The 26,337-nt window shown below is 46.8% G+C and overlaps 1 protein-coding gene across 3 annotated transcripts in view; it reads left to right on the top strand.

Annotated features, from left to right (window-relative positions):
• GALNT18 (polypeptide N-acetylgalactosaminyltransferase 18) overlaps window positions 1–26,337 on the top strand; it is a 316,135-nt gene that overhangs the window by 134,606 nt on the left and 155,192 nt on the right. For all 3 annotated transcript variants that reach the window (XM_039863609.1, XM_039863610.1, XM_039863611.1), the window contains exon 2: window positions 22,205–22,397. In XM_039863609.1, coding sequence (XP_039719543.1) covers window positions 22,205–22,397 — 193 coding nt within the window. The remainder of the gene's footprint in view (window positions 1–22,204; window positions 22,398–26,337) is intronic.

The following is a 26,337-nucleotide window of genomic DNA, read 5'->3' as shown; positions in this document are numbered from 1 at the left end:
TGTTCAATAATGTTCTGCATTGTTCTAGGGATTTTCTGGGCCTGTGTCTTCCAGAGATGGATTGAGAATGTTTTGTTTAGGGCCAGGTGGGTTTTCAGGTTGTAACAGGGGCCAAATAGGTTAAGGTAAGGTGGGTGACATGGTTGGCCCCTTTCCCCCTACTTATTGTATCATCTTGTCTAAGACACTAGACAGTTCTGGTTCTGGTTTCCTTATCTGTAAAACGGGGATAGTAATTCCTACCTCCATGAGATTATTGGAAGATGAAATGATATAATGAACATGAAAATATTTGACACTGTCTGGCACGTAATTGGCATGTAAATATAGAATAGCTGTATTCAATTTGCTTATACATTTTAATTATTAGTACTTCAGCTAGACTCAGTGTGTACCTTTGCCCCACTCTGTGTGTTCAGTAGGAGCTCAATAAGCACTTAACGTGTCATTTGTCATTGTTTTCTCACTTTAGAACTAATAGCCATCAACAATTGAACAATCTAGAAATAACTGCTAATATTTTAGTATTCTCTGCCTCTTTAAATAGACCCACCTTGAATTGACTTCAGTTGGACATACTGGGTGGCAGAGAAAGGCAGCCCTGAGAAATACATCAGGCCAAAGAGAAAACAAAGGAAAGATGGCCGCTGAGGCAACCCCACTCCCTTGTGACCCTCTTACCCTTCCACCCTGAGCCAAAGTCTGACAGCCGGGCATTGGCATGGAGCCCTGAAGATCCCTCTCTCTGCCCCCGCCAGGCAGTGCGGAGCAGTGGGAAACATGGCCGGCATCCAGACAGCAGAGCTCCTGTCCTCCCTTCAGATTTAGGTGTCGTCAGCTGCTCCTAATGTGAGATGGATCACCCATTCTTTCCTGGATGCGCACTCCAAAGAAACCTACTTATCTTGCAAGTAAACCCCAAATAATGCACACGTTGCTTCCCGCAAGTGTCTTTTTGCTCTCCTTGTTGCTCAGCCACGTCTCCTTCACTTTCTGTGACTCTGGGTGAGGCCCTTTATGACCCCTGGACAATTGTATTGCTGACAGAGGGAGTCAGGCTACAAAGCTGTTTTATTTGTCAAACAGACACTCAGTAAGGACCAGAGCAGAGCAAGGGCCCAAGAGGCCAACAGGCAATTTCAAGTGGAGCCATAAGAAAAGTATCCCAGAGTTTGGATCTTGCTGACCTTATTTTCTTGCTAGGTATCCCCAGGCAGTTTACTGAATTTCTCTGAGCCGCAGTTTCTTTGCTTAGTCTGGTCCTACAAGGGTTATTCTTTCATGAGCCAAGCCCTGTGCTACAGATGTTACAAATATCATCTTAATTAAGCTCAAAATTTCATGGCAGAACTGCTGTGTTCAACAAAGCGAAAGGAAAGGGGGATTTGAAAGAGAACCAGGGAATCACAGCAAAAAAAAAACAACAAAACAAAACAAAAACAAAACCCTTGACTGGGGTTAATGTCATTACCCCTCTCCCCAGCACCATTATATGCAGCCAGCCACCACATGCCTGTCATAATGGCATGGAGGAGGTCCCAGAAAAATGCCATGTCAGAGCCGGATCAGTCCTACCTGCCTCACTGCTTTAAAGATGAGAAAATGAAGCCCAAAGTGGGCAATGACTTGTCTGAGTGTTCACTTGCTTTTTCATTCATTCATTCATCATTCATTCATCAAACATCTGTTATGCTTCTGTCATGTCTAAGCCCTGTGCCATGTTCTAGGGATGCAGGCTCAGTCTGCCCCCAGGGAACCACTGCAACCATAAGGGGGTAGAGAACAAATTGTAAGGATGGATGGGGAGGAGGCAGTTGACATAGATTTATCTTATATGAATACTGGAATTAAAGAAAAGGGAGAAATGAGAGGATAGGGTAAGGAGGACCCAGAAAAGGTTTTATTAGATAGGGGAACCTGGGGCACATGAATGATATAAGGAGAATGATCCAGAGGAAAAGTAGGAACTCTTTCCTACAGATGAAAGAGTGATGGTTGATGGGTAAGGGCTCTTGAATGCAGCTGGGGGAGGAATCAAGAAGTCATTTGGAGGGACATTTGACTACCAGGCAAAGGTTTTTAAGATGGGGACACAGAGGGAGAAAGGCATCCCACTGGGCACAGAAATGTGTCCTGGGGCCACAGGTGGTTAGAGATCGAGGAAGCACCATGGAACCTCCATGGAAGCTGCAGGTCCTGGCAGTCCTTCCTAGTCTTCAGGTATGGGGACGGGCCTTGGGGAGCTGCTGCTACAGGCCAAGTGAAGGGCTCACAGTAGCAGGAAGAATCTCTCTGGAGGAAGGAAGGGAACCTAACTAGTAGGATTTTAAGGGGTCATTAAGTCAATTTTCTGCCTCTGCCAATATCTCAACTAGTCGAGTTGAGATATTGGCAGAGGCAATATCTCAAGAGGGAGCCATATAAAGATTAAAAGATCAAAATTTTGCCAGTGAATAGTCATCCTATCACTGTCTCCAAGCCTATACTGAAGGAATAATGGAGTCTGCAGGGTGGTCACTTACCCAACCAAATGCATAGAGGACATTGCCTTCCTCACACCCTAATGATAAAAAGTGAGATGTATGGAGAATGATATGAGGCTTATTCCCATCTTTGAGAAGCTGGAAGTTCTCATCAATGGACCAGGGCAGAAACATGAGGCATGACATAGGAAGTATCCTCTGTACCAGCAATAAGAACATGCATAGATAGAAAACATAGGAGGTACCTTGGTGCCTAGGTTCTCAGCCCTGGGGCCCAAGGGCTGAAGACCCAGCCTGAGCCTGGCGGCCAAGGTTTCCCACCTCAGGGACATAGTAAGAGTGATAGCTGTGGCCAAACATAGACTAGGGGCTGGCTCTGAGCCCTCAAGGCAGGCCAACACCTTGGACATAGCTTCAAAATCATCCCTATCCAGATGTCCCTGTCAGCTGGGAAAGGTGACCTGAGAGACAGAAGCAGATTGGAGGGGTAGTCTTTATGGTTGCTGTGGTTGCGGTTGTTATTGCTGTTTTTGTACAAGTACATTTCCTAAAAGTCACTTATTTTTAAAGTGATCAAGGAAGTAAGAGAACAGGACTTTGGTTTATTCAAAAGACAAAATCCATTTGGAGACTGCGAACTTTTGAAAAGCTCATAACTGGGGACCCTGCCCCAGGGACCTGATGCCCATGAATGTGCACCTCTCCAACAGAGCTCAGGGAAGACAGGCAGACAGGGTCCTTAGGTCATTCCTGAGGTTAAGGCCTTTCTCTAATAGCTACCTGAGCGCCCCCAGGCCCTCTTGGAAAGGCTTGAGAAGAAGCCAGAAACACCATGGAAAGTCTACACTCATTCCCAAACGACCAGCCCATACCCATCCATCAGCAAACCTGATCGACACCATCCCCGTCACCAGCCTTGTGCCATGTCATGTGGTGAATCCGAAGATGAGCAAGGACAAGCCTTGCCCTCAGAGAGCTCCCAGTCTACCTGAGGAACCCCAGATGGCCCTTGTGGACCAAACTGAGAACAAGTCAGAGAGTAAGCTCGAGACACAGACTCAGTGTGGTAACAGAGTTTCAAGAAGGAGTGAATGAGGGTTTGAGGGGACCAGGTAATGCTCCCTGGAAGATGGGGGTCTTCAACTTGACCTTGCTTGACCCTTTTCCCACCTTAGAGATTGGTATGGGACCCTGTAAAAGACATGATTATGGCAACACATTCAAGGTGGCCTGTAGGCAGGCTTCCCTCTGGCACTCCTCCCTAGCACTGCTGGTTAACTAAACTGAATGGCCCTTTGAATTCCTTGGTTGTCTGTAGAACAAGATCCGGGAAGTGTTGTTGGGGAAGGGGAACTTACTGTTGCAGGGGGCTGCTGTCCATTGGCTATGCTCAAGGATGGTTAGATATGCCTCTTCTGCGTCAGGCTAAAGGGCAGGGAGAGGCTATTCTAGATGTACTGATAATAAAACTGGCACAAACACAGCGTTCACCACACACACGTAAATGGTAGATGGCACAAGTATAAGCATCAAGTCCATTTCAGAGATGAGGAGGCTGAGGCTTCGAAAGGTTAGGACTACAGGGTCGCGCAGCTAGTACAGGATAGAGCAGGGAATTGTGCTTGGGAATTTGGCTTCTCAACCCTTGGTCCCTGTATTCTGTGCTGCCACCACTCCACGTAGCAACAATGATCTTAGTAATACCACTGCTAGCTGACATTGCTTGGACGCTTACCACGTCCCAGGCATTGGAAGTGAAACATTTCACATACCCTTCACAACTCTTAGGAGGTAGGTATTCTTTTCATCCCCTTTCTACAGCTGAGTAAACCAAGGTGCTGTGAGAAATTCAGAAACTCGCTCCAAGTCTCACAGGTCGTCGGTCGGGGAGCCAGGGGTCTAACTCTGGTCTGTTAAATTTGGAGTCCACGCTCTTGACCCCTTGACTGTGCTCCCACATGAAGTGGATGCTGAGAGTTATGGCTGAGTGGTGTGTAGGACTAGAGCCTGAGGATGCTGACGGGGGAGTGCTGCCTGTCCCCTGGTGGTCCTGCTGCCTTCTCGCCTGCCTCTGAGGGCCTCTCTGGGCTCCGAAGGAGAATCCTGGGCTGCAGACAAAGGGGAAACCAGCAGATGGATATGGCGAAGCCTGTGTGTTGCTGTGAGACATCAGAACCACTTATAATTGCGGTCCCTGTGCCTTTCATCTGCTCCCTTTGTGGAGTCCCCACAAACAGTCCAGGACTATGGTTTGGGGCCTTTATTAGCTCTGCGCTATCTGAGACATTCACAAAGGCAAGAAAGCAGACGGGCTCCTTTGTGTTTATAGCAACTCAGACTGCTTTTCCTGGTTCCTAGGAACCAAAAAATAATATCCTCAGAGTTGGCTTATTTACAGTGATGCAGAGAGTGCTGCATTCCGCTGGCCCCATCTCAGGAGGAAGCAGTTGTGCCCAACATACTCTCCCTACCAAACCCTGGCTGCAGCTGTATGCCCATTATCTGTATGACTGCATCTGCCGAGCCAGCCAGCCCGCCCGATGTGGAATGGTGATACATCGATAATATATCTGTTTGCCTGTCCATCTCATACTAGTGTGTGAGGCTACTTATGGCAGGGAGCCAGTTGGCCTTATCACTGCAGCCCTCCTGCAGTAGTTTGTAACCTTTCCCCATCACCTACACCTGCAGAATCTGCCATAGCCTGTCAGTAGTGGCTACTCACCAGGCCAGGTGTTCTCGAAATGGAGAGGTGCATTTTGAATTTCGGGTATCATGTTTGAAAATGCCCCCAGGCCTACAAATCCTGCCTACAGGTGACTCAGGGAAGTGGGTCTCAAAGAGGAGCCATGAGGTCCCCCATCCCCCAACCTGGCCTTGCTTTTATTCCCCAGCAACCTCCCGGCAGCCCAGGCTCGGCTACCTTGTTTCTCAAAGTATATTCTGGGGAACACTGCATCAGAAACACTTGAAGAGTCAGTCGTGTGGAGCAAAGACGCAGAATCTTAAAACAAGACTTAGCCATTTGTAAGAACTGCATGGCAGAAAGGTAGGAAGATTGCTCTTACCAGCCGGACACTGGGGACCACCACAGCCTGAGTCCTTGGCAGGCCTTCTTTTTTATACCTGAGTGAATCCCAAGAGCCCTCCATGATTTGTCTTGGGGAGGCAGGGCCTCTTGATGCTCGGGTAGGAAAATGAGATATCATGATGTTCAGATGAGGAAAATAGACCCCTCAGTTATCGTTATTAAACTTCCGAAAGACTTTTTGAAAGAGGATAATGATAACATTACTACATCTGAGAGAAGGCATACTATTTGTCCAATAAAACATTTATGGTATATGTAAAGATTACAGTATTTGTTCAGGGATAAAACATTCAGGATTGCTTGTTATTTGAAATGTGAGATGGTTTAAATTCACATAAAAGTTCTGTTGATCAGGGAGGAGCTTATTTCTTGGGACTTATTATTATTCTGTCCCAGAACGTCTGCTCCAGTATCTCTGGGGATGGCCCATTTTGGGGTGAATCTGTGTTTTCACCAGACTTTCCAGGTGGATTCTTTTGTATGTTGAAGTTTGGAAACTTTTCCCCAGCCCAGTGAGTGGTTCTAGATCTTGGCTGCATATTAGAATCACCTAGGGAGATTAAAAAAAAAGAAAAGAAAAGAAAAAAAAAGATTCCTGGAGGCCTCCTCCAGGGATTCAGATTCGTTAGGGCTTGGGCAGCAGTAGTTTTTGTCATTGTTTTTTTGTTTCCTAGTGGGTTTTAATGTGCAGCCGGGGTCAGGAACCCGAGGTAAACCACGGCCTCGGAGATGGTGCCTGTCTGTGCCCTGCGCATATGTGAGTGTGTGTGGGTGTGTCTCCTGGGTTGCCTCCAACATAAATGTCCAACCCTGGGGGACATTTATGCCTAGGAACTTGGCTCACTGCAGGACATGGAGTAGCTGCCTTCGAATGCCTCCATCCAGCCATCAGATGGGCATGGTAGCCTCTGCTGTATCTGGAGGATCTTGCTGGGAGCCCAGAGAAGAGCCTCTGCTGCCTTGCCTGTCCCATCTGGCTCTGAGTAAGGAGTGAGGGCAGCAGCTGCAGCTGGAGCCAGCCACTCCTAGCAACACCTGATGTAGTGGGTGCTACAGAGCCATGAGCCTGACTCTCTACATTGGCTTCTGCATGACATTGGAAGAGCCAGCAGAGCCCTTCTGCCCACCTTCCCTCTGTGGGCATATGCAGCTTATGCGGCTGGCGGGCACACACACGGAAATCTGTCTTTGCTCTATTAAGGGCTTCTTGCCTCTTGGACCCCAGGTTAGGAAGATGCTCTCTTTGAAACACACTGTCCTTGTTCAGAAATGATCAATTTATTTCCCATCTTTTATTAATCAAAGACACATGTAGCTATTAAGCAAGGCTTCTCATTCCCAGTAGATAAGGTGTTTTTCCACAGTGAGTCTTCTAGAAATTAATCCAAAGCCAAGGAATAGGGTCCTTTCATTGATCTGTGTGTCTTTATTGTGAAGCCTTTTTGAAACGGTTTGAAGACTTTGGGAATTTCCCAGTTCTCACCTCCTGTCCTGTCTCCCTCTCACTTCTGCTCCAACCTTACCTCTCTGTGTCATCTTCAGCAAGCCTCTGAACCTTTCTGACGGAAATCGTGACTTGTTCTCATTCTCGCTCCTGGGAAATGAGACAGGTAAACTCACTAGCTTGTGAGGTTCAAATCATCTTCTTTAACCATTGACCCTCGCTTTAAAGGGTTTCTTATGCAAAATCCTAATATATAAACAGACTAAATTAGAACCTTTTTGGTAAAAAGGAAGAGAGAGACCTCAGATGTTACTTACTGCCCAGTCAGTGTCCACCTTCCCCGAGGGACCGCCACAGACGCTCTTGAAAACCAGAGTCCCAGCTAAGTTATTTTCAATGGGGGACAACTTCTCTCCTTCTGGTGGGGAGTAGTGGGGTACATATCAAAATCTTGAGACAGTAGGATTAGGTGGCATGAATTACTTTGAAAAAGATTATTCCAAAACAGTCATTGTTTGTACTTGCTTTCAGTTGTGACATTTAATTTTTTTATCCATTTTCAAATTTCAAGTAATATGAAAGGAGTGTAGAGATTTTAACATTTATGAAAGGAGATCATCGATTTATAAAAAGTTACGATCCATTGATCTAGATCCGTGTTTTATAAAACGTTAGGTCACAACCTATTAGTAGGTCACGGAATCCATTACCTAGGTCAAGAATAGCTTTCTTTCTTAATAGAATATTGTAGCATAAAATAGAATATACCAGAGTTAGTTATATATAGTAAGGCTAAAGACTTTTGCAAAACGTGGTTTCTCTTATGTATGTTCACATGCACATACTAGACAGACACAATATGAAATGTAGTTTTTACTGTGTGTTATGATCAAAAAGCCAAGAGCTGATTTGAATAGATGATTCCTGCTATTCTCTGACTTTACCTCACATCTTCATCTGGGAACCTTCCAACCCACTGTGCTGAGCAAGGAGATGAGGACTCGAGAAGGCAGGACTGCTGGGTAGAGTGAGCCCCTGCCTATAGAGAGCCCAGCACTCTACAGACGTCCAACAATAACATTCCTCCTACTGGTCTGGTGTCTGGCAGGAGGCGTGGAGGTTAACATAATGCCGACAAGTGATGTGGGTGTACGAGTGGGTGGGGCCTTGCCTTGATTACTCCCAACAGAGGAGAGGCTTTTTTATTTTTACCTCCAGGCCTGTCTGGTTCATGGAGGAGCTCTTAGGACCTTACCTGAGCTGTGCATCCCAGCCTCACACTCTGGGTTGCCTCGGTTTCTATGATTGCCAAGATGCCATGGCCACTAGGTCATGAGCCTCAGGAGCAGAGGGCATCCTGGAGGATCAGTACCCAAGCTGTGAGGAATCCTTGGTGTCTCCCTGCATGGTGACAGCTCCATAGGGTGGGAATCCCTGTTTCATAGCCTTGGGCTGCACAGTATGACAGACCAACCTGGCAGGAAAAGTCTCCACTGCCCACCCAACCCCCCTAGCCTGGGGAGGATCCGTCTGGATGCAGACACCCTCATACTGTGGCACTGGGCTCCCATAATACCCCTGTGGCTTTGCTGACTTCCCTTCCTCCCCTGACTTTGGCAGGAATGGGGTTGGGGTGGGAGGGAGGGCAGGGAGCAGAGGCAGACCTTCCTCGGGCATGCCAATGGGGTCTGGGTCTAGTTTGTCTTCTTAGGGAGGGTAGAGGAGCTTTATGTTCTAAGGCCTTCTCGTACCAGACACTGGTATGGAAGACAAGAAAGCAATGAGCAGCCACTTCAACAATTCCCCACTGTTTTTGCTCATGATTCTATCCCAACACCTAGCATAGTACCTGACCCATAACAATACTAACCGTCACCAAAAATTATATAGCACATAGAATGTGAGAGGCTTTTTTATTAACTTATTAAATCCACAGTAACCCCACATGGAAGCAAGTATCATGATTATCTCCAATTTTCCACATTAAGAAACTGAGGCACAGAGAGGTTAACTGACTTGCACCAGGTCTGCCAGGCTAGGCTACATCTCTGTGCAGTTGTATCTGGATGCATATTCTTTGAATAAGTGAATTAACTTTCATTCATAACTTTAAATGCATAGAGTTTAATTTTTCCCTCTCTGTGTGTACCCAGAAAAAGTAGGGCAAGCCAGTCTTTTTCAGTGTGTTGGGGCTCTCCAGGGAGCATCTGTCTGAGCCACCTGCCCAGAGAAAAAGGCATTATAACTAGGCACATCTCCTTTCTGAAGAGAAGGACATGGCTCAGGAGCCCATGAGAGGCTGTGCATCCGAGCCTCCTCTCTGGTCACCTGTGGCATAGAGGTGGGACTTCAGGGCTGCAGGGTCTCTGAGTAGAGCTCTCATCTTCAGATCTGAGCCTGGGAGACTCAGGTCTTCCAGGAAGTCTGTCTTGCTCCCTTGTAATCCTTTCTGGGCATAAGAACAGGCTTCCTCATGCACTTTGAAAATCCATTCTGTAAAGCAGAACACTCATGATTATGGAGGTCCCTGGAGAAAGTTCAGACCCTTGGGATAATCCTGAGACCCACTGAAGTGGCCTTGCCTGACCTTGTGCATAAGGTGTGAGTGTGGATAATTTCCAAAGCCCATGGCTGACAGAGATAGATAAGCAGGGGCCCCTTATTTACTGCGTCTGGACATGTAGAGTTTCTTTGTCTGAAGCTTTTGCTTATTTTGTCTGTCTGAATGCTGGGCCCACCTCCTTCCTCTGCCTCATGTGCCCATGCAGCACAACTGGGTTGATAAATTAAGAATTTGCCAGATGGAAAGGACTAATTTTTCCCCCTTTCAAAATTATAGGCATGACGGGTTTTTTTATTTTTTGTTTTTGCACATATTCTGCCGGACACATGCTGCATTTATAATGCAGAGTGTTGAGACATCATAAAGGTTTTCACATCTTTCATATGATAAATATTTTTACCGTCATGCTCGAGAAATAGATTTTGTTTGAAAATGGCCTATTTCTTTTGATGCCTTCTTTGACGTGAATTCAAAGCTTTTCCTGGTTCGGCAGGGATCCGAGGTGGGGAGGGCCTGTTTCTTAACTTTTTTCAAAGGACGAATCCACTTTTTTCACCAAAATACAGCATGGCTGTCAGGCCGGGAGATTTATGACTGAGGACAGTAATGAAAAGATGTCCGTTAGGCCAACAACTGCTGGGAGTGATGGCATGCTCAGCCTGGGGGTGGGGGCGGGGGGGCCCAGGCGCCTGCGAGCAGACTAAAGCCCACCAGCGCCCTGGCTCCTATTTATCCTTTTCTGCTGTAAATTACACTTAGATTCAGATGTGGCTATTTAACCAGAGTGGAGCCCCATGATATTTCTTCATGCAAGTTTGTCTTTGCAAGTGTTCTTCTCGTCTTTGAAGTGACACATTTTTAATGGTCTTTCTGCATGTGATCAGCAGCTGCTTGGAACTAGAGGAATCTGTTTTTAGGACAAGCCTTTGTGGGCTGCTGTGGCCTTCTGCGACTCTGTGTGTGTGTGTGTGCGTACACACGCATGTGTACCCATGTATGAGGATACAGCTGGTGATAACTGAGAAAAACAGGAACTATGTTGTCTTCTGGAAGCCTGGGTTAATAGTCCTTGGAATCTTGCAATTAATATCCTCTTCCTGCACACCTGCGAAGCACCTCTTACCTCCCTGCCAGCCTGACATATAGGTTGCAGGTGGTTCTGTACATCAGACCCAGGTACCAGCACTGGTAAAGGTCTCTGAGGGAGGATTTGATGGTTTGCCCAGGGCTCAGGCTCTGGGGTTTGGCTGCCTCAGAGGTATTGGAAATACTTGGTGGTAGAACGGGTTGCTTTTTCCCAGAGCCACTTTGCAGGAAACCTCCTGGGTAGTGGAAGGAGCACTGAACAGGGAGTGAGGACGTTCAGGGGTTTTGTCTACTCTCTTAGTCCAAGAACCAGTTGCTACCTAGCTGTGTGACCTCAGGCAAGTCATTTTACCTCTCTGGACCTTAATTTGTTTATTTATAAAATAAAAGAGTTGAACAGGAGGTATAACCGTTCCACTGAACATTCTGCTTATGTGAGCCAGAATCTATAATCCAAACCATCTTAGAATAATGGCATTTTAGGATACAAGATAGTCTTAGAGATCTTCTCATCCCATCTCCTTTCACTTAACTCATGAGAAAACTGAGGCCAAAAGAGAGGGAGGGACTTGCCTAGGGTCATAAGAGTGAATGAGCTGCAGAGCCAGGACTAGAAGAAGACCTATGTCTCCCAGTCACCTCATCAGCCTGGTTCTCAGAATGGGGCCCAACCAGCAGCCTCAGCATCCCTTGGGAATTTGTTAGAAATGCACATTCTCAGGCCACACTCCAGACCTGCTGAATCAGAACTCTGGGGATGGGATCCAGTGATGACATGCGAATTTACAAACCCACCGGTTAAGTGATGCTTGCTAACATTTGGGAACCTGTAATACAGCTCGTGGCTGCTCCTTTAAGACCAGAAGAAAGACATTGGAAACCAGTAAGCTTCTCTGAGAGGCTGAGAATGGAGAGAAAAGGGTAGAGTAATATTACAGGGAAAAGGTACACACAATCTCCCCAGTTTGCAGGTTTCCCAAAGCAAGGGCGCTCGTGTAGCCCATCCTAGTGCCTAAGATGTACAGCTATTGCAGGCTGGCATCTGCAGTTGGTCTGGCCACAGGCTGTCCTATTGCAAAGGGCCACTTTTCTTTCTCCCTGCTGAGCCCAGCTGTTTCCATCTGTGCATCTGTGCCACTTTAACATCAGAAGTGTGCCACTTTAGCATCGACAAGGTTGGCCAGCTAGTTCATTCCAAGAAATTGATGTGTAGAAACACTGTGTTTTATGTGTGAACAGCGAGGTATATTTAGTTCAGGTGCTCAGCTCCATGCTGTCAGCTCTTGGGGGAAAAAAAATGATAGTATGTGCTTCAGAGTTCATTATATCTCCTAGGCAGAATTCTAGGTTTAAAGGGTTGTTTTAAAGTAGCTCATAACGGTACCTATAAATCCTGGTTTCTAAGATACGGACATTTGTCACTCCCTAAAATGAGATTTTCACATGTTCTTTATATTGATTGGCTTAGAGCATAAAAACTTGGACCTTTAGTAGCAGCTTTCGTTCTGCACAATTCCTAATCAAAGTCCATTTCCGTTTCCACGAGCGTGTATGCACATTGAGCTCTGGTTGCCCCCACCTGCCCAGCTGTCTCAGCACAGAGCTCAGACACCCCCAGGCCCAGAACCCACCCAGTGCAGGTGGGGGAGGACAGGGCAGTCCAGCCCTGCACAGGCGTGGGTGTGAGATTTGTCTGGCTGCAAGAAGGTGTCATGTAGTATCTGGAGTATGCTCACAGAGTCAGAAGAATTTCTGTTCCTTGCCTGCTGTGTTAGCCCACACAGAAATGACAATGCTTCTTCCTAGACCCCTGACTTATTCTCTAGTTCCTTGCTAGGACTTGCCACCCTTTCTGAACTCTGGCGCACCGGGCTGAGGCTACTTTCCCTAACTCCTGCCACGGAGCGGGGCCTGATTTCTCTATCTTCGGCCATGCCCAGGGTCTTGTTCTCAGTGACTTGAACATCCAGAATCATAACTTCCTTTTGTCCTTCCTGGCTGGGGCTGTATTAGGCCTCCCTCGGCCCTAGCTAGCTGGGCTAGGGTTGAGTCTTATGAGGTCAGTAGCAGGGGCTCAGAGTGGGTCCTCAATGGAATGAGGCAGAGAGGTATATTGAGCTAGAGCATCCTGGAGGCAGAGGCTCTTGGCCAGCAGGCAAATCCTAGCTAATACTTTCGCTGAGCTTGCTAGGGGCCCAGGCACTGTCTGAGAAGTTGGCACAGATTAGCTCCTTTATTCCTCACTACAATCCTACGAGGTAGATATTGTTATCATCATTTACAAGTGAGGAAACCAAGACTCATCAATCTGGTAGACAGAGCAGCCAGGATCCATAGTCTGGGCTACCACTGCACCAGGGGTTGGCAAGCTACAGCCCAGGGCCAAATCTGACCTGCTGCCGGCTCTGGAAATAGTTTTCTTGGAACAGAGCCACACCCATTTATGTATAGTAGTCTCCCCTTATCCTTGGTTTCACTTTCCGTGGTTTCAGTTACCTGTGGTCAACCGAGGTGCAAAAATGTTAAATGAAAAATTCTAGGAATAAACAATCCATAAGTTTTAAATTGCACACTGTTCTGAGTAGCAGTGAAATCTGGTGTCATCTCACTTTATCCCACATGGGACGTGAATCATCCTTTTCTCTAGCACTTCCATGCTATATACACTTCCCGCCTGTTAGTCACTTAGTAGCCACCTCAGTTGTTGAGTCGACTATCGCAGTATCACAGTGCTCGTGTTCGAGTAAGTTACCCTTATTTTACTTGATAATGGCCCCAAAGCCATTCATGTAACTGTTATTGTAGTATATCGCTATGATTGTTCTATTTTATTATTAGTTATTGCTGATAATCTCTTATTGCACCTAATTTATAAGTTAAACTATCATAGGTATGTATGCAGGGAAAACAGTATAGAGTTTGGTACTATCTGTGGTTTTAGGCATCCACTGGGGATCTTGGACCATATTCACCACAGATAAGGAAGTCAACTGTATTATCTGTGGTTGCCTTCTCAAGACAAAGGCAGAGTTGAGTATTTGTGACTAAGGCCATGTGACCTGCAAGCCTAAAATATTTACAACTGGTCCTTTCCAGCAAAATGTTTGCCAAGCCCTGTTTTACATCATACTTCCATGAATTCGAATGCCGATTGTTCTATGCATGTGCCAGTGTGAATTTTTCTGGGGAGTGGTCACAGTTTTCATCAGATTCTCAGATGAGAAACCTCAAAACAATAGAACCAAAGCTTTAGGGAGTTTCAAAAGCCAAAATTTGGGGTAGCCAAATGCTGGCCCCCAGTGCAAAGCATAGCCACAGGAGGCAGGGACAGAGGTCAGGAGCCAGTTGGAAACTGAGATGGTTCGATCAGAGCCAGCGGGGAAGAGACAGAGAGACAGGAGAGCAACTGTCACAGTACCTGCCATGCACCGTCTGGGGTTCTCCTTTATTATTCATTAGCTGGCTTATGAAGGAGGCAGGGCCAGAGTAGCTTCAAGGTCAGGGATGAGCCCCCTCAACAGATGATGGCCACCTGCTGCTCTCATGTTCACCTGCTTCTTTGGAGAACCTCGCTGGCAGCCCTGTCCTACTTATACTGGATATAGCCCCCTGTTCCATTTCAGTGGAGTGTCAGGGATGAGAGGACGGCTGTGCTGAGAGCCGTGCTGGAGCATGGTTGACTCTCCACTAATGTTAACTCTCCTTCCTTTGCCTCACTGCAATGCTAAGAACCAAGTATTAGAATCTCCTTTTTATAGATGGCAAAACCCACAATGATCAAACGCTTACTGGAGTAGGCAGAACAACAGCCCCCCAAAGTTGCGTACATCCTAAACTCTGGAGCCAATGAATATGTTACTTTACACGACCATAGGGAATTAAGGTTGCAGATGGAATTAAGGTCATGAATCAGCTGCCCTTAAACTAAGGAGGTTGCCCTGGATTATGCAGGTGGGTATGGAGTTATCACAGGGTCCTTACAAGTGGAAGTGAGGTCAGAGTGATGCCATGTGAAAGGGAATCAACCCGCTACTGTTGGCATTGACCATGGAGTAAGAGAGCTATGAGCCAAGGAATGCAGGTGGCTTTTAGAAGCTAGAAAGGAGGATTCGAAGATTCAAGGATCCAAGGAAATGGATTCTCCTCTAGAACATCCAGGAAAGAACGTAGCCCTGTCAACACCTTGATTTTACCTCAGAAAGACCCTGTTAGACTCTTGACCTTCAGAACTGCAAGAAGATAAATCTGTATTGTTTTAAACCACTAAATTTGTGGTTACTTGTTATAGCAGCAACAAGAAACTAATTTACTTATTATGATTTTTATACTTTACTGACATCTACCCCCTCACTTAATCTTTGCAATGAGCTAAAGGTAAATGTTATTATTTCCATTAATAGATTAAACAGATGAGCAAGCTGAGGTTCAGCTCTCTGAAGAGCACAATGAAGGTCACAGAGCTGGTCAAGGGCAGAGCTGACTCCAGAGCCCCTGCAGCAGGCAGCCCTTTGCAGTGCAGGCCCTGGGCCTGTCTTATAACAAGGCATTCTGAAGAAGCCTCTTTCTTCCCCAAAATGCTCTTCAGGTGCAGGAGGAAGCTCTCTCAGATTTGCCTTTGCCATGATGAATAAAGTCATTTTTGTGCAGGGGACTTTAATGCTCTTGGGCCTGAGACTGTCAAAGCTGCTTTCTTCCGATTACCTCTAAGCCCTCTCCTGTCAGATACCACTTGTTTCTCTTAGCAGTTCTGAGGATTTCTGGAAAAGAGAAAGTTTTTGTGGAGCTGCAAGCAAAAGGCCTTTAGCCCATGTTCTACTGCACCTTTAGAAGCAGAGAAGAGGGGAGACCCTCAACTCAACAGAGTACTTTGTTTCTGTATTATTAGGGCTCTTAGCACATCAAGGGGTGTTTAAAAAATCTGAAGATGTTCCCTTGGGAGCACAACTACAAGTGGAGTCATAACGTCTTGCTTTGCTATGTGTAAGAAAAGCACCACGATGATGTGCCAAAGTCCTCCTTTCTCTCCCAAATAAAACCCAAACACTAGCTCTTACAAAAGAGAAGCAGGAAGCCCAAGTAATAGGGATTTTGCCAGAGCTGGAGTTGAGGGTCATCTGAAGCCTCCTGCCTCTCAGGCCAGCCTGCTTCCCACAGACTCTCAGTGCTTCGCTTTGGCTGGGACCAGGTACAGGGGCTGGACTTTGGTCCATGGCTGGGTGTCGGAAGAGGAGGACAGGGAGATACGCCGCAGAAGGCAAACTGGGGGCCACCAGAGCTGGCCTGCAGTTCCTGTGAAATCCCTCCCTGTGTGGAAATATGAATCCCACCTCCTCAACCATGCTCTGATGAACAGGCTTTGATGCTCTGCAAATGCAAACTGGGCTCCTAAGTGGAGGCCCAAGCATCAGGCTTTTTAGTGGGGATTGTGGTGACTTCTCATCAGCAGATAGCTAGCAGGCAGGAGTTTACTGAAAGTGACGATAGAAATGTATATTTCTGAACATTCAATAAGCCCTTTTATTTTTAACCCCAAATAAAACATACAACAAGGCATCTCAAGAGTAGAAGAGAGTATTGTAAAAATAATTGAATTGTACATTTGAAAAAGGTGAATTTTGTGATATGTAAGTTACACCCCCCCAATAAAGCTACTTAAAGAAATAAAATGAATGGAAGTAAAGGAAACATCCTCTAAGAATTCTTATTTGGGGTATTCAGTAATGCTCGCTCCACTCCATTGTTTAACGCTTAGCCTTCGTCTCTCCAAAGCCAACTTCACAGCCAATCTCCATTGCAGCCTGACAGTCTGTTCCCACTCCACAAATGGAGGAAACGGAGGCCTGAGGGGCTGCAGGTCTTGTCCGGAGTGAATAGCAGACTCAGGAGTGGAGAGAGAGAGAAAGAGTCCCCAGAATACCCTGGGAGGAAGACCAGGAGACAGGACCTTGTGTGTCTGTTTTCTGGATGAACTTAGACACAGTGCCCGTGTCAGGCAGTTACCTGGATACAGGCCTGCCTGTCCCAGTTTCTCCCTGCCTCCTTATCCTGGCTTCTGGATCTTATCCCCAAATACCCGAAGCTTCAGCTTTGACTATGGCCTGAGGGAAGAAACAGAAATAGCAGTTTCTATAGGACTCGCTGCAGGGCAGAAACTAGGCCCCCTCTCCACTCACCCTCGAAGCCGTCTTAGCTGTCCTCTCTGCCTGAAAGAAAGATATATAGTAAACTGAGTAAAACCACAAGGAACAAGAAGGCTTTACTGCTTTCCTGAGAAAATATCCCTAAAGGTACACAAACCAAGGGACCAGAAGCAGAGCTGCCACTTTCAGTGGTCCAGTTTGGGTGACAGGCTGGAGGGTCCTCACGGATGTGAGCTGTGTCCCAGATGGCTCTGTCTGCCCCCTCAGTAGTCCTGCTGTCCACCCCTGAGGTGGGAGCCCCAAACCACTTTGACCTCCAGCAGCAACTGGGCAATATGACCCCTCCTGTTGCTATTTTAGAATTCCTCCTAAAATCCAAGGAGCCGAGATGGGTTCTGGCTTCTTGTTTAGGGAGAGGTCTGGACTACAGCCTCTCCTGCAGCTCCTCCAAAAGCCACCAGCACCTCAGAGTTTTCACTGAAGTGCATGTCAGGAGCTGGCAAAATCGTTCAGCTTCAAAAGATGGGGATCTCCAGGAATGTGGGCCTGAAGAGGATAGGCAGTCAAAAGGGTACAGGGCTAGGCAGCATTACAATGCTGTTTTACTCCAAAACCCATTTCCTTTCTGCTCCACCATATAGTCTCAGCACCACTAAGACCCTGGAGTAGAAGCAGTTGGATGAGCCTTCATTTTGGCTGCTCACTGAAGCAGCCTCCCTCACACAGGTATCCTTCCTGTTTTCAGCTTCAGTGGCTTCTGGATCATCAAAAGCCTTGGCAGGGTCTCCAGATGTGCTTCTCATGCCTGGCTGGTAAACTCATGCGCAACGCTCAGAGCTGCAGCTTCCGTGGCATTAATTGCTCAAAGCTTCGCACGCTGCTTTCCTGCCCCACTTCCCTCCTGTCTCTGTGAATTAGCATAGAGGCTGTCAGGACATATATCTGTAATTCTCGGCTCTCATTAGTGGGCTGGGTGTCAGGCACAGTGGGCATATCTCTGAGACCACATTGTGGCATTTCCCAGATGCCCCAGGTAAGCACTGGAAGAACTTTCAGGAGATCAGGTCATGCATAATGAGGGCCAGAGGTTGTCTAGCAGTGATCGCATGCCATGGAACTGCCTGAGGAGCTTCTAAGAGCATACTGTTAGTCTTGTATAACTCTGCTTAAGTGCACTAGGTGGGAAACTAATCTCCTGCAACTGGAAATGGCCCTAGCCATACCTTCACTGGCTCACGGTCCCGCTTTCTGACACAGGACTGGTTCCCTTTCGACTCTCTCTGGAGGGTTTTATGAGTCCCTGGCAGGCAGGGGGGTTACTGATGCCACCGTGATCTACTGTTACTGTCTTATTCCTTCATTTTACCAATCCTCATGGATCCTCTGTCAGGTGTGGGGCACTGCCTAAGCACTGGGGGGTCCACAGAGAACAAAGCAAATCTCTGACCTTGTGGAGCTCACATTCTCTTTGGAGAGACAACAACAAGCAAGATAAATAGAAAAAGTACTTCAGTGGGTAGGAGAGGAAATACAGGGAGAGGGTATTGAAGGTTTAGGAAAAGCCCTGCTGAGAAAGTGACTTTTGAGTAAAGAAGTGGGGGAGTTAGCCACAAGGGTGTAGGGATGTGGGAAGCACCAGAGGCACTGAGGTGGGATGCACCGAAGCGGGCAGTGGTAGTGAGTGAGCTCTGTGGACTGTGGGGTCTCAATCACCTGGGGCCTTGTAGACATTAGTAGGAACTCTGTCTTTTATGCCAAGGGAGACAGGTGGCCATCAGAGGGTCCCTCCTAGCAAGGGGCAGAGCATCGTAGTATCTCCCACAGCCTGCCCTGCTGGGGGCTTCTCTCCTGCCATGCTGTGTGGCTCATGGTGAGTCAGAAAAGGTGGAAGAATGCCTCCCTGTCTGTTACACAGGTGTCACTTGGGACTCAAGTGTGACTGTCTAGTGAAATGGCCGTTCAGTTCTCCCTCTTGACCTGTTTCTCTCTAGGACCCCGGACAGGCACAAGGCTGGTATAGAATGGACTGGGAGGACAAGCCTCCCTGCTGTACTCAGAGCCCTGCAAATGCTCTGGCTCGGCCACGGGCTGAGTTCACTGTACCCTGTTCAACGTCTGCCATGAAAGTGCTCACCCTTGGGGTGCCCTCAGCGACCGGGATATACACTTCTCCCAAGTAACCCATCAGCCGATCAGACATAGGTCTGAACCCTTGCAGGGGGCCACAGCCAGAGTCTGCTCCTGGAAGGTGCTTCATCCATGGGTGAGAGACGTCTGTGGGTCTGGATGTGGACCCATCACCAGAGGTGTCCAGACACCTCTGGGCCCCTGCAGAGGACTCAGCCCAGGCACTTCCCTAAGGCCTCTTTCTCACCTCAACGTGTAAAAGATGGCCCTCCTTTGCCAACGACCAAGTAGGTTGATTTCTTACTGGAGAGAGAAGGGAGGTGGTCTAGGACTGGTTAAAAAGATGGGCCACTTGTCTGTGGACATGGAGGCCCTTCATCTGGGGATGACAGCAGCAGCATCTTCCAGAGTCAAGACCTCAGAGCAGGGCCATCTTCCCCATCTGAACTCGAGATGTTGGTGGGAAAGCACCTGGGTTGGGCTGTGGGGCTTCGTGGGTCCTTAGCAACTAACATTTATTAAAATAATGTTTATTATGTGCCAGACACTCTGCTAAGCTCCTTACATAGACCATTTCTTGAATATGCAGAAAATTTCTATGAAGAGAGGACTATTATTATCAACCCTGTTTTTCAGATGAGGAAACTGAGGTATGGGATACTTTACCTAAGATGTCAAATGTAAGGTGTAGAGCAGGGGACAGCATACTTGAAGGGCCAGATAGTATTTTCCACTCTGCAGGCCATATGGTCTCTGTTGAACCTACTCAGCTCTGCCCTTGTAGCTCTAAAGCGGTCATAATAATATGCAAGCAAATCCACAAGACTGTTTTCCAATAGTGCTTTATTTACAAAATAGGTGGTGGACCAGATTTGGCCCTTAGACCCTAGTTTGCCCCTCGAGGTGTAGTGGAAAGAATGTGGGATTTGGAGGAGATCTGATCTTTCTTTGAAGGCCCTAATAGCTGGATGACCTTGGATTAGTCCTTTAACCTTTTCAACTTTGGTTTCTTCATGTATAATAACTAACCACTATGGGGTACTTATTAACTAATTTATTTTAAAATAATGTACTGAGTCTTTCATAAGAGCTTCGTACTATGCTAAGAACAAGCTAGCTCAGGGAACAAGACAGATGCCATCTTGCCCTCATGGAGTCCATACTCACGAGCATGCCAGAGATAACTTTAGGTAAAGGCATCAGCCAGCCAGCCCAGTGCTTGCTCTGGAAAGGAATTCAACAGAGTACTTCCTTCTTGCCGTCATGCCCTTAACTCATCATTCGGGACCCACTGCTTTCAAATTTGCGGTCATTCAAACCCACCGAGTAAAAAAGTAGAGGCATGTGGTAGAACCCAGGACTTTAACATGGTTATAATGCATTATTATGCAACACAGTTCTGATTGTGAATCATAATTTCTTTTCATTAGCTGATCTCATTTTACTTGGTAATATCCATTTAGGTATGTGAGAGCAGGAAAACTTCATTTCTGTTAAATATTATATGATTCAGTTGGCTCACTGATTTAGATTTTTACTATACCCTATTCCAAATGAATGTGTCGTATATCTTTTTAGCGATAACAAGCATCTTTAAGATCATACAAGCCTGTACTTCCCTTTAAATATGCCTAGTAAGGGAGAACAGGTGCACCCTGAGTTCTAGGATGGAGCTTTGAGCAGCCACCACACCTCTAAAAACTTTTGCTTTGTCATAGAAATGTACCCATAGTTTGTGTTAATGTATCCTAATCTTTTTTAATGTATCTGAGTTTCCTTCTATATCTTTAGGCTAACTGGTAACCAAGATGACATATACCCAACTTTGAAGCCCCTGAAACCCTAGCCCCTTGCCTGTCTCCAGCCTGTACCTTTAAGTTACCCAGCATAGGTATGCCATGCACCTACTGGCTCCATATAGTTAGCTGAGGAGACTTTGGCAAGTGCCCTAAGCCTGCCTCTCCTGTTCCTAACCTGCTTCCACCTCCTGGTCTCTGTCTCATCCCAGGTGACTGGCTTCATCTTTTACTTATATCATGCTTATGAGTATGAAAGGCGCTGTCCAGTGGGCTTGGCATCTCTGTCCAATTTCTCTGATTTCTGACCTTGAGTAGTTTACCTTAATATCTATCACTTCAGATAGTCCTGAATTTTGAAGTCCTGACCCATCAGCCTATGTCCTGGCAAGATTTAACTGTTACCCCCATAAAAGAGAGATTTAAATGACCTGCCAGGTTTCCCTTGCTATAGCAACACTAATTTCCATTTATTGTGTCCTTACTCTGAGACACGCTGATCTAAGTGCTTTATATACATTATTTTACATAATCTTCACAGATCTCAAGGGTGGATGAGTGGCTATTATTATTTCCTCATTATAGGTGGGGAAATCGAAGCCTAGAGAAGCTGAGTGTTTGCTTGTGGTCATGTGGCCAGTGAATGGTAGAACAAGGATTTATTTGAATCCATATCTATGTGAACCCAAAGCCTCTGCTCTTATAGGTAATAATGCCCTTCCATTTTCTTGGAAAGTTTCAGGGGCACCATGAGCTCTTCTTGACCTGGTATGGAGACTGCCCCCACAAAGTCTACCAGTGGTCCAATGGACAGTGCCCAGGGTGTATGGGACTTTAGGGATGGTTTGACCATCCCCCATGCCACTGATTTCTATCTTGGTGGGTACAGCCTATAAGCAGCAGGGGACAGTCTGGTCCGGGAGTCCTTGCAGCCAGGTGAGCATCATGTACTGGGGCCAGACGACTCATGGCAGGACCAGTCAGTGGAGAGGGAAGTGGGCTGGCAAGAACTGAGCAGGGGAGCAGACCCCTAGCTAAGGAACCTAGGTAAAGGCTCAGAACTGGCAGGAAGTGCAGGTACAATCTAGGGAAAGAAAAGCAAAAACCCCATCAAGGCCTCGGGGCCAGCATCTCTGGTAGAGAAGTGGAGAGGGAAAAGAGGGAGTTTTGACTTGAAGCCATGGGGCATTAGGGTCACGTCTATCAGCTTCTCAGCAGACCCTGGTGGGTATATTTCTGAATACCTTGTGCCTAGTGATTGTTGGATGGATGGATGGATGGATGGATGGATGGATGGATGGATGGATAAATGAGTTTAGGGAAGCATGAAGATTTCAGTCTTTTCTCACTCAGCCCCCAAAGATTAGGCTAAGATTGTTTTACCCAAAGCGATGGTGAAGAATAGAGAGGAGTTGTCATGGCACATGCAGGGGTGCACTCTGACTCACCGTCTCCTTGTCCCTTCTCTCTCCAGAGGCTCCTGCCAAGCCTGAGGAAGCCGAGGCTGAGCCCTTCACAGACTCCTCCCTGTTCGCACACTGGGGCCAGGAGCTCAGCCCTGAAGGCCGGCGCGTGGCCCTGAAGCAGTTCCAGTACTACGGCTACAACGCCTACCTCAGTGACCGCCTGCCCCTCGACCGGCCCCTGCCTGACCTCAGACCCAGTGGGTGAGCAGAGTCAGTGGCTGGGCCCTTGTTCACCTGCCCATGGGGAGGCACAGTCACCACGGTGCTGGGGACAAAGCCAGGACTGGGCACGTGGACTCCTGGGTCCCTTCCCTGCTACAGTCAGGGTCTCTCTCCTTGGCCAGCATTGAGCAAGTCACTCTCTCCCTCCTCCTCCTGCAGCCTCAATTTCTCCATTTGCTAAGCATGGGGAAGGCTTTCATCCATTTGGGATTTTGAGGATTAATAACCTAATTTACTCCTTAAGGACACTAGAATCATCTGGCATTCCTGTTAATAAGTCATTTTAACCCAATTAGTTGCATTTTTATGAACAATTATTTTTTTTTTTCTGTAAATTAGTTTTTTAAAGTACATCCATCTTCTGGAGCTAACAAGTCATTACACCTGACAGAGAAGTCTGTCTTGACTTCTCTTTTTGTTATAGAAGATGTTCCTTTAAGGTTCAGTTAGAATTTTTATTACTTCTAATTATTAAAAATGTGGGCACATACCACAGCTGAGAAAAATCTCATTAACTTTTGTGAGCTCCCCCCACACTTTTTTTCCTCTCTTTCTCTTATTTTAAAATTTTTCTTAAAGCTGCAAACCACCGTGAGCTTATATATAGAGTCGCTGCTGGGTTGGGAGGCTATGTTCTTTTGGGGAGGAGAGTTCATTTTAGCTCTGTAGACATTTATTGAGTACCTACTGTATGCTGTATAATTAGGTATGGTTTTTCATGGCCCAGAGAGAATCTGGTTGGGCTCTACCAGAAAGAGCCACTGAAGATCTACAAGGGTAGATAGAGAAGAGTATATATAGTCATTTAAAAGATATTTATTAAACATTTATTGTGTGCCAGCATAGTCTAGCCACAGGGATAGAGCAGTGAACAAAACAGACAGTAATCCTCGCTCTCATGGAGCTTACACTCTAGTTGGGTGGGGATAGATAATAAATAAAACAGAGAAGCCAACTGTGTAGCATGTTAGATGATAGTAAGAGCTGTGGAGAAATATAAGGTAGGAGAGGGAGAGAGGAAGAGCCTGGAATAGAAGAAGGGGTTGAATTTTTAATGAGATGGTCAGAGAAGGCCTCACTAAGAAAGTGACATTCGAGCAAAGACCTGGAGGTGAGGCAGCAAGTTATAGGGAGACCTGTGGGAAAAGCTTTCTAGGCAGAGAGACCAGCAGGTGCAAAGGTCCTGAGATAGAAGTGTGCCTGGCATGTTTGAAGAAGAGGAAGAAAGCTCATGTGGCTGGAACAGAGCAAGCAAGAAGGCAGTAGTTGGAGATGAGGTCAGAAGGGCAACAGGAAACAGATCGAGTAGGGCAGTGGTTCTCAAACCTGGCTGCCCATTCGATTCGTCCAGGAGCTTTAAAATAATCCAGGTGCCAGGGCTACCCCCAGGCCAGTTAAATCAGAGTTTCCAGAGGTAGCACTCAGTATCTGTATTGTGTAGAGTTCTCAGGTGATTACAGTGGGCAGCAGAGATTGCGAATGGCAGAGAAGGGCATTGCAAGCAGCTGTAAGACGTGTAGTTTTTGCTTTGTGTGGTGGGGTTCCATGGGAAGAGCTCGAGCAGATTAATATTGTGCTCTGATTGTCATTTTTAAAGGCCCCTCTGGCTGCGGTGTTGAAAACAGACGGAAGGGGCCAGGGTGAGAGCGGGGAGACCAGTTGGGAGGCGCCTGCAGAAATCCAGCTGAGAGGTGGTAGTGGCATGACAGCAGCGGGGCAGGTGCTGAGACAGGATTGGATTCTGAAAATATCCTGAAGGTGACTTCATTTAGATGCCACAGGGTCTCAGCCCTCTAGAAGTGCTGCAGAGAACATGCCTGGGGCTAAGGGAGAAGTAGGTCTGATGTGGGCAGAACCTGGAGGCTCCGGAGAAAGGGTCCTCAAGAGGAATTAGGGCCTGGGACTCCTGCAGGGGCCATGGCCATGACCTTGGCCAGCACAGGAGCTGTGGACTTTGCAGCCAGCTCTGACACAAAACACAGGCCCAGCTCAATACACACTTGTTCCAAATTAAAGAGGAAATAAGAAGCAAGCCAGGGAGAGAGTAGATCTTACAGACTATAGCATAGCTATAACAATGGCAGGTATTTACACCAGGGCTTGACTTGTTGAGAATGCTCTCCCCGTTTGGACCACACCAACCTGCAACAAATGTAGGGAAGGAACTGGTATCTTCTTCCCATTTGGCGTCCAAGAAACCAAGGAACACAAAACTAAGGGTTATGTCTGAGGTTACACAATTGGATAAGTAGCTAAGTTGAGACTTGAACCCATGTATCCAGATGCCAAACCGTGGCCTTTAATAAGTAGTCCATAGCTGGGTCTACACAAGGCTTGCTGAGAGCTGACCTACACTGGAGCCTCGTCACCTTTCACTGAGAGAGCTGCTGCCCTGCAGGCCATTCCTTCCTATTTCTTTGGGAGAGAAACAGGAAGCCGGAGGCTGGAGGGGACAGAGGCTGTGTGGCCTTTTTCAGAAGGGCAAGGCTCCCCGGCAAGTACATTCCCCTCTGGAGGAAGTCCATTTGCAGAGGCAGCCCAGCCCGGACTTCCCAAGTTTGCTGAGAAAGGGTCTCTGAAGGATTCTAGGTAGGCAGATTCTGCTGTTTTCTCCTGAGCTGCTGGAAAGGAATAATAATTATAATAGAAAGACTTTCCCTCTGCACAGAGCTTTACAGTTTATGGAGCTCCTACACCTTCCCTCTGGGGCAAGGCGACTTTTGTCAGCCACTTTTTATAGCTAGAAAAATGGGATCTCTGAAAAGAGGCAGAGCCGAGCCTCCCTGCCCCTCCACCAGGCTCCCTCAAGGGTTTTAACAACACCGGTTCTTTTTGTACAAGTACTTGGAGGCTCCATCTACTCTACTTCAGCTCCTGTGCCAGACACACACCCAAGACTGGAGAGCTGTTGGGAGGCTACTCAAAACAAGCATGTGTGTGGGTAAAACAGTGCCTCTCTTTGTCTGTTAATTTCCATGAAAAACATTTCTTCCTTGTAACAAGGTCATTGCTTGGCTTATCCTGTTTAACTCATTTTGGAAACATCTTTTCAATATCTTTTACTATCCTCCTATTTCAAATTACACTGGCAAACATTTATATAGCATGAGCCATGTTTCGGGGACACGTTTGGAACTTTAATTGTACTAACTGTTTAACTCCACAGTAACCTTCTGGAATAGGTACTTGTTTGGGAGAAAATGTACAGTTTTCCTTTATTCTTTTCTTTACTCTTATACTCACAATACTTCAGATGTGTGGGGTTTTTCCCACACCAACCAATGTTGTGACGCCAGCTGGGTGCCCTACAATTCAATTCAGTGTTGATAGTGTCTTCCTGGAGTTAGCATCAGATTCTGTAAGTTAAGGACTCAGTCCTCCCAGACTGCCCCCCACTTGTCACTGGCATCTGTGCTTCTGACCAACTTGCTAAAAATTGGGGTTCCCATGGCCGCTTCTTGGGTTCAATAATTTGCTAGAATGGCTCACAGAACTCAGGGGAACACTTACTTATGTTTACTAGTGTATTAAAGGGTATGATAAAGGATATAAATGAATAGCCAGATAAAGAGATACATAAGGTTCCAAGTGCGGGAGCTTCTGTCTTCATGAAGTTGGGGTGTGTCACCCTCCCAGTATGTGGATGTGTTCTCCGACTCAGAAGCCTTCTAAATCCCATATATTAGGGATGTTTATGGAGGCTTCATCGTGTAGGTATGATTGATTAAGTCATTTTCTAGCCCCCGTCCTCTCGCCAAAGGATGGGGATTAGGGCTGAAAGTCTCAAACTTCTAATCATGTCTTGGTCTTTCTGGCAACTAACCCTCATTCAGGAGCCCTCCAAGAGTCACCTCATTAGATCAAAAAAAAAGCTCCTATCATCCAAAAGTTCCAAGAGTTTTAGGACCTCTGTGTCAGG

Source organism: Pteropus medius, unplaced genomic scaffold (genome assembly GCF_902729225.1).
Source record: "Pteropus medius unplaced genomic scaffold, Ma_sr-lr_union100, whole genome shotgun sequence".
In the NCBI taxonomy this organism is placed as follows: domain Eukaryota; kingdom Metazoa; phylum Chordata; class Mammalia; order Chiroptera; family Pteropodidae; genus Pteropus; species Pteropus medius.
The sequence above is the reverse complement of the archived record's forward strand: the minus strand, read 5'-3'. Positions and strand labels throughout refer to the sequence as shown.